The sequence below is a fragment of the Nesoenas mayeri genome (assembly GCF_963082525.1).
Source record: "Nesoenas mayeri genome assembly, chromosome: 23".
Lineage (NCBI taxonomy): Eukaryota > Metazoa > Chordata > Aves > Columbiformes > Columbidae > Nesoenas > Nesoenas mayeri.
Window position 1 is genome coordinate 1,818,975 of NC_137574.1, and position 8,649 is coordinate 1,827,623.

At 63.5% G+C, this 8,649-nt stretch overlaps 1 protein-coding gene across 1 annotated transcript; it reads left to right on the forward strand.

Annotated features, from left to right (window-relative positions):
* Positions 1–2,527: 2,527 nt before the first annotated feature.
* On the forward strand, positions 2,528–8,649 carry CSF1 (colony stimulating factor 1; the record flags this gene model as incomplete). Its single annotated transcript, XM_080358545.1, has 8 exons — positions 2,528–2,548; positions 3,714–3,845; positions 5,552–5,614; positions 5,893–6,072; positions 6,304–6,478; positions 7,388–8,208; positions 8,455–8,510; positions 8,598–8,649. 8 exons carry the CDS (start codon positions 2,528–2,530, stop codon positions 8,647–8,649), a joined length of 1,500 nt encoding a protein of 499 aa, XP_080214671.1.

An 8,649-nucleotide genomic window follows, 5' to 3' on the forward strand; every position in this document is an offset into this window, starting at 1 on the left:
CGGCTCATTTTCAACCGAAGCGTCCTTCCTCCCCCGTCCCCATCATCCTCAGCACCAATGTTTATCTGTGTGCAGTTGCTAAGGGCCACCCGTGGGTGATAAGGACACGCGTGACGCACATAAACCGCAGTGGATCTGCTGCCGTTGCAGGGCTGTTACTGCTGTCCCCATCGGGCGGCTCCCAGCTCTTCCCCAACTCCAAATCCCCATCGTTCCTCCACCGGGTCCCCGATCCCGGCCCTTCCCTCACTTGGGGTTATCTCAGCTCCAAGAAAAAACCCTCAGCAGCTTCTGAAACCCGGTCGGTGTTTCCGGACCCGAGGAGCAGATACCGCTGCTTCCTCGAAGCTCGGATGTGGTGGCTGTCACCGACACGTGGCCCCGTTGTCACCGTACCCTTGTGACAGCCGCAGCCTCAGGGCTGCCGCTTGCGTCCAGTTGTGTTTTCGGATTATTTTGCTTTCTGCTTCTGTCGGGGTGACGAAGATTTTGCAAGGCAACAGTTCACCTCGTGGCAACTAATTGTTTCCAGCTGCCTGCAAACAAACAGGCAGCAAAGAGGAAAATCAGCAAAGCGGAGGATGGGGTTTCTGCACACCCGGCACCGGTGGGTTTTCTGTCCCCAGATGGATCTGTTTGTGTGCTCCCTTGCACACGGATCCATCCATGTGCTCACGGATCCCTTCGTGCACACCCGTGCAAACGGATCTGCTTGTGCACATGTGGATCCATCCAAGCACACGTGGATCTAGCCATGCACATGTGGGCCCACGGATCTCTCCATGCACGCCCATGGAAATGGATCTGCTTGTGCACACATGGATTCATCCATGCACATGTGGATCCACCCATACTCATGTGTGCCCATGGATCTCTCCATGCACACCCATGGAAATGGATCTGCTCGTGCACACATGGATCCATCCATGCACATGTGGATCCATCCACACGCATGTGTGCCCATGGATCCCTCCATGCACACCCATGGAAATTGATCTGCTTGGGCAGATCTATGCACACGGATCTGCCCATGCACACACATGCAAATAAATGCTTGTGCACATGTGGATCCACCCATGCACACATGGACCCATCCATGCACAGGTGGATCCACCTGTGCATGTGTGCACACGGATCTATCCCTGCACAAACGGATCTGCCCACGCACATGGATCCATTCACACGCCTCTGTGCCTGCTGCTTTCCCAGCACCCGGAAAATCAACCGTGAGAACCTGAGTCAGCCACTGCTGCAACACTCTGGGGGCTCTCGCCATCCTCTTGGCCCCAACACCTTGGCTGCTGCCTCGCTCACACATGCAGACACCCCAAATTTCCCCCACCGCTGCTCCCAGCACATGCTGCACCCACAAACCCAGTGCCCTGCACCCTGGCACGGCAAGAGCCTCCCATTCCCGAATCTCCCGCAACTCTCTGCATGCCAGAAATGTCTCTCAAGGGTGTTTTGGCTGCCACGGGCTGCAGGTGGTGTGGTTTGGGGAAGGCGTCAAACCTTTTCTGCAGGAAAACTGCTGCTGTGGAGAAGGAGCAAGGCACAAAGCTACAGCCGGGCTCTGCGTGTGCATCACCGATGCACTGGGGTGTGTGTTGGTGTGCGTGTGACTGTGTTTGTGCATGCTGCATGTGCGGTTGTGACAGGACAACTGCATGTATAAGTTTTCTATGTTTGCATTTGCGGTTTGTGCACAAATATAAACATGTAACTCTCTGTGTTTGTATGTGTGTGTGTGGGCGTGTGCGCACAGCTGTGTGGTTACGCAAGTGTGTGTGCAAGTGTGTGCATATTGGGTGTGTGTTGTGCACACACATGCAGTGTGCATGCAGGTGGTGTGTACACGCATGTGCACGGATGTGCATGCATGTGGGGCATCTGTGCAGGCATGCACATGCATGCGTGTGTGCATGCGTCTGGGGCTAAGCATGCACACGCATGTGTGTGCAAGCCCCAAGGCATGCGTGTGTGTGCGTGGTGTGAGTGTTGGGTACACATGTTCAGGGATGAGCATGCACACATACGTGTGCAAGCCCCAGTGCTGTGAGTATGCGCGTCTGTACGGGTTCCAAGGGGTGTTTATGCACATACAGGGATGTGTGTCCATCCCTGGCGTGTGCACACATGTGCACACACGTGCGTGTGCATGTGTCCAGGGGTGCACACGGAATGCTGCAGGGGGCGGCGGGTCGCGCACATAGTGCCGCGAGCCTCCCGATCCGAACCGAGCGGGTCCGATCGGAGCCGAGCCGAGCCGAGCGGGGCCGATCCGACCGAAGGGGCCGAGCCGAGGGGGCCGAGCCGAGCCGAGCGGGGCCGATGGGAGCCGAGTGCGGCCGATCGTGCCGCGGGCGCTGGCCGCCCGCCAGCCCTTTCTCATAAACCACATGCTGCTCCGCCGCTATAAAGGGGAGCGCGGCGGCGGCGGCGGCTCAGCCCGGCCCCGCTCGGCCCCGCCGCCGCCTCGCCCGCACCGCCCGGCCCCGCCGCAGCTCCCGGCCCCACGGCAGCCCCCATGCCCCGCCTCGGAGCCAAGGTACGGCGGCCCTTCACGCTACACCCCCCGTCTCGGGGGGTACCCCCACTTCACCCCCCAGCCCAGTTGCCGCTGCCACCTGTGCGGGGTCCCCGGAGGCAGCAGCCGCTCCGTTAGCTCCGTTCTCCTCGTCTCCCCTCCCCGGTCGTGCAGGGCGACGTGGCAAATCCCCTCTCCGGGGGTCCCGGCTCCCGGCGGGGTGATGCTCCAACCCCGTCCCGGTTCCCGGAGCCGCGGGATGAGGATTCGGCCCCATCCCTGTTCTTGGCTCCAGCCGCGTCCCGGCTCCGGGACCCGCGGAGTGAAGCCCCGTCCCCCGCCCGGCTTTCGGTTCCAGCGCCGTCCCGGTTCCCGGAGCCGGCGGGGAGGGGTTCCAGCCCCGGCTCCAGCCCGTCCCGGCGGGGCGAGGCTCCGGCCAGCCGTGGCCGTGTCTCGGCGGTGGCCCAGGCGGCATCTTGCAGTTTCACAAGAGGGGAGGATTTCTGGACAACCTCCAAGGGAAATTCCCCCCACCCATCACCCAGCACCCTCTCTTTGCCGGTGCAGCGGGGGATGGGGGCACACACACCCCCCCAGGGGTCTGCCACATCCCCTCCTCGGGGGTCTTGGTGCCGGGACAAGCCCCATTGCCCACCGGGCTCCAGCCACGGTTTGGGGCCTTCCCGCTTCTTTGCAGGGGGATTGGGAGGGGAATTTGGGGCGACGCCAGAGCTGCTGCATGGAAAGAGCCCGGCGGGTGCAGGGACTGGAGGCTGGGGGGGTCCGAAGGGTGGGAAGCAGATTTTTGGGGATGGGTGGGTCAGTGCATCAGAACGGCTCCCTGGAGCCGGGGCGGAGGAGAAAACTTGCAGGAGAGCTGGAGAAATGGTGCGGGAGAGGGGACAAGGGCTGGATGGGGAGCGCGGAGGGGGACAAGAACGTGTGTGTCAGCCGGGCCCCGGCCATGCAGCCCTGGCGCTGGGCACCGGGAAATTCCCTGCTGACCTGGCTCTCCTAAAAATAACAGGATGGGGACGGGCAGGGGTTGGAGAACCGTGGTGGGGTTGTCCCGCTGGCCCATGGTCAAGCCCCTCCACCACAATGCGGCTCCTCAGGGGTGGTGGGGAAAGGCAGGGGCTGGTGGGGGGGTTTACCCTGCTCTGAGCCTTTGCTGTGCCATGCCCAGGTGTGCCTGCTCCGCTGCACCCTGCTGTCGTCCCTCCTCCTCCTCCTGCTCTGCAGCATCCATGAGACGGAGCAGAACAGCTACTGCCAGCAGATCATCACGGAGAAGCACCTGGCCGAGCTGGAGGAGCTGGTGAGTGCCCTCCCCGGGCTCTGCCGTGGGACAAGGGCTCGTTTGGGGCTGGGCAGGCACAAATCTGCTCTTATTTAGGGCTGAAAATCAGCAAATCAGCTTATTTTCAGTTCCACCAGCAAAGTGATGGTACCCAGGAGCTGAGCATCCGTGGGCACAAGGGACAAGCGGGCACCAGAGGGTGATGCGCCGCGGTGCTGTTAGCACGGGTGGGCATGGCAAAGTGCGTGCAGGAGGAACGGAAGGAGCAGCAGGAGCGTAGCCAGGAAGGGTTCACGAGTGGGGCTGGATGGGTGCAGGAGCGATGGGGAAGCGGCGGAGGGGCCGGGTGCTGTGGGGCCGTGGCGTTTTCCGGGCGGCTGCGCAGGGGTTAAGCTGAGGAATCTGGCTGCATTCCTGAGTCCAGCTGCTTGCCTGGAAGCTGGGCTGGCAATGGGGCTGTGGGTGGGTGGCAGGCAGCGAGGGGGGCCACTGGCCAGGCTGGTGAGTGCTGGAGCCAGCCGGGCTGGCGTGACGGGTGCCTTGGTCCCGCATGGCCCGTGGGGCAGCTCCGGGTGCTTGCACCCACCCCACAGGGACACAGCTCCTGGCCCCATCCTGGCTGCCAGAGCCGCATCCCGCCCTGGCCCTTGGCTCACCTCCGAGTGGGGAATCACGCGGATGCTCGGGGGAGAACCGGGAATCGGGGGCACGCAGGGATTTGCACGGTTGTCGCAGATTAAATTCCGCCGTTGCGGCGAGCGAGGCGGGTGGGCGAGACGCGATAGCGGCGCCTTTGAATCCTCGTTCCCTGCTTGCTTTGCACCGAGCTCTCCGGCTTGCAGAGCGTAAAACCACCGTGTCCGGGCTCGCTTTACCTCTTCCTCTTTGAGCACCGAGCTGCGGTGCCAGCAGCTGGCAGATACCACGTCTGCAAGCTCAGCTTCCCCTCCCCAAGCACCCCGTGTCCCCGGGGAGCCTTTGCCTTGCAGCCTCCAGGGATTAAAAGTGGGCGCGTGGTTTTGGGGAGAAGGGGGATGGAGCAGGTTTGAATGGAAGTTGTGGTTTCCCTGCCAGGGATCGCAGCCCCTCTCCTCTTCCCGCTGGTGGAGGAGCCATCCCTCGCTCCAGCTCCTGCGGGATAATGGAGCAATTGTTTCCGGGCCGGCATCCCAGGCTGGGAGGGCGAGGGCTGCCAGAATTGCCGGCCGGCAATTCTGGCAGCCCTCGCCCTCCCAGCCTGGGATGCCGGCCCGGAGGCAGGGGGTCTCATTTGGGGTGTGTTTTCCCCGCTATTGGAAAGGGTTGTGGTGTGCGGGACCCCGGCGTTGTGCGATACCGGGGGATGTGTGACCCCAGTGTCACGGCCGCCTCCTGTGCGGTGGGATGCTCGTTTGCAGCCCGGCTTTAGCAGACATGGGGAGAATGAAGCAGGGCTGTGCCGTGGCACGGGGAGGAAGAGAAGGAAGTCCTGGTGGGACTGGGGATACTGGGCTTGCCCCTGGCGGAGGTTTGACCTTAGGGCAGCATCTGTGCGAGGAGGAGGATGGTGTGGGATGAAGTAAGGGCGGGAGCGGAACCCCCCAGCCCTGTGGATGTGGGGGGGGTCAGAGACCTCTTTGTGCTCAGGGTATATCTTGGGGCTGCTCTGCTCCAGCTGTGTGGGTCCCCCATGGTGGCGCTGCTGTGTTGGGGACATGGGGTGACGTCCTGCGCTCTCCTTCCAGGCTGACACCCAGATGCAGCATCCGGGCAGGGTCTCCTTCAAGTTCATCAATAAGATGCAGCTGGTGAGTAGCTCCTTGCTGGTCACCAGGGGACAGAGGGGACAGGGACCAGGGCTGGCTGGTGCATAGAGGGGTTCCCCACATCCCCAGTGTCCCCTCTCCTGTCCCCCTTTGCAGGAGGGACCCATCTTGCCTGTCTGGCTGTCTTTTGAGTCCCATCTCGGGCTGTAGAAAGGCATTTTGTGACTTGGTGCCTCAGTTTCCCCCAGGCAGAGCGGGACGGGTGGTGCTGCCTCTGCCCATCCAGTAACCAGTTTTTGGGGGGATCTGTGTCCTCGCAGAACGACTCCATCTGCTACGTGAAAGCCGCTTTTCCTCTGCTGGGCAAGATCCTGGAACGAACGGAGTTCAAGGAGAACTCGTCCAACGCCAAGAAGATGCAGATGGTGCGCAGGATGTACAACCGCATCGACGAGAACGTCGACCCCTGCATCAGGGAGGAGGATGATGAGGAGAGAAAGGTCCGGTGTCTCCTTCCTCCTGGGGTGCCACATCTGTGGGGCTGAATTCCCATCCTTGGGTGAAATGGGGTGTCCAGAGCGTCCTGGAGGGGTGCGTGGGCAGGACATTGTGGAGCAGATATGGGGTGTGCGTGACACAGGGGGCTGTGGGGGTTCAGGCTCTGCCCTGGGGGTGACAGCGGGTGCTTGTTGTGGTCACGGAGCTGCTGCTGAGCCTGACTTTACCTCCAGCTCTCGCAAATGTGCTTTGAAGAGTTCACCACCTCCCCGTACGAGATGCTGGTGCTGGTGAAACAGTTCTTCCAGGACATCAACCAGCTGCTGCAGAACCAGGAAACCTTCGAGAAGGACTGCAGCCAGGTCTACCGCCGGTCCTGCCCGGGGCCCAGGGCCGCAGCCTCCCCAGGTGAGACACTGAGGCTTTGCCGGGATGGGGGGGCTTGGGCTCGCCTGCATGGAGCAGCTTAGAGCCGCGCGTCCCCCTCTGCGGGGACACGTGGGCACGGCACGTGTCTGCCTTGGTCCCGTCTCTGTCGCTCGGCTGGTGACCGTCCCTGTGGGGTGGCCTTGGCAATGTGTCCATGTCTGGGGGGAGCCGGGCTGGGGAGAAGGGGCTGGGCACCTGTTGGAGGTGGGATTTGGGCTGAATCCTGCTGGAAACAAGGCCGAATAGAGATGCTGAGGGGGAATGAGGAGGCGTCTCCATCAGCCCAGCTGGAGGCATCAATCTGGGCTCCGTCTCAAAACCCCAGCGCCCGGGTTGAGCGTAACATGGAGAAATCGAGGCGCCGGAACCGCTCTGCCACCGACGTGCTGCATGACCGTGTCACTTCAGCTACCCTCCCTGCCTCAGTTTCCCCAACCAAGTCTTTGGGGAGAGCGTTGCTCGCCGGGGTGGAAGAGCCCGTGTTACCGTTCGTGCTTTTGCGAGCGCCCGTGCTGCGTGTCTGCATGTCCTCGGAGGAGACGTCTCGCTGCCGTCCGTGTGTCGGAGCTGTGCCGTGTCCCTGTGCCGTGGGGGGGAACATTAAATGTGACTGTCGGGCTCGTGCCAGTCGTGGATAACCCACTGCCGTCGGCTCGGGGGACCCGGTGACTCGGGTTTGCTTCATCCTGCCCGCTGCTCGTCACCTCCGTGCTGCCACGTCTGTCCCTGCCTGCTCCCTGCCTCACCTTCACTCTCTTCTGTCGGGGGGTCGGTTTGACTTGCTTGCCCGGGGCTGCGGGGAGGGACGGGGACGCTGCCCCCGACCTCAGATCTGCTGGCTGTGTCCCCCTCGGTGACCCCACGGCCATTTCTCTCTGCTTCTTTCAGGTGTGGGGACAGATCCTGACTGCAATTGCCTGTCCCCTGCCCTCCCTTCCGCCACCCAGCCCTCCCTCCCCGCTGCCACCCACGCCGGTGGGGAGGTGACACCCGCTAGCACCCGGGTCCCTTACAGCCTCCATGCCACCCTCGCTGACTTAGACGCCCCGTCTCAGCCCCCCAGTAGCATGGACGGCGGCTCGGGGACCGGGGAGGTCCCGAGTGCCGGGGTAGGTGACGTGACGTCGGTGCTGTCCCCCGCCATGCAGCAGACGGCTCCAGCCGACAGCGCCGAAACCCTCCTGGATCCGTCGGGGACCCTAAACCAGGTGGCGGCGGATGTCCCCATCCTGCACGGGGACGGAGAACTGGTGCAGGGGGACAGCGACACGGTGGCCGGCCACCCGCCAGCCCAGCAGCAGGGACCCTCCATCCTCTCGGCTCGTCCCGACGGGCTCAGGACCACGGCGCCGGCAGCGTCCCCCAGCGCCGGGGGAGCCAGGATCAGTCCCGCCGAGGCCGCCCAGCCCGTCACGCTGCTCCGCTTCTCCAGGATGGCCCCGGGGCCATGGGATCGAGCGGCGGGTGGCCCCGGGGACGACAACGGGGCGAGGGCACGAGGCTGGGGGCTGAGCCGGCTGCGGGAGCCCCAGGACGGGGGAGCCGGCCCCAGCTTTGACTCTGGCTTTGTTCTGGGCGCAGAGCAGCGCAGGAAGGAGCCGCTGGCCAGGGAGGGCCGCCAGGAGCCCCTGGTTTACATCACGGTGGCCAGCGTGGTGGCCGTCTTGCTGGCCATGGGAGGGCTGCTCTTCTACAAGTATAAATCCAGGGTAAGGCCCCCCCGCCAGCCCATCCTGCCCCCTCCCCGGGCGCAAGCATCCTCTCCTGCCTCAGTTTCCCCACTCATCTCTTGGTCTGTGTGGGTTGAGCCCCACTTTCCCCATCATTTTGAGATTGGGGGGTGGGGGGGGCAAGTGATGCTGAGCAGAGTGGGTGATATTTGGGAGAGCCCCTGCTTCTGCAGCCCCCTCCCCTTCCCTGGGGCTCATCTCCCTGTGCCCCCTCCCTCCGCACAGGTTCTGCAGCGGCCGCTGGAGGACGGGGGCTGCGACCCCGAGGAGCCGGAGCGGAGGTGGGTGCGGTACCATCCTACCTGGGGGGGCTTTGGGGACCCCCACCCTGGCCCCCCTGCCCTAAACCCCCTCGGTTTTCCCTGCAGGGCACTGCGGGGAGCAGCGGGGAGTCCAGAGCTGGAGACTCAGGACCTCTGA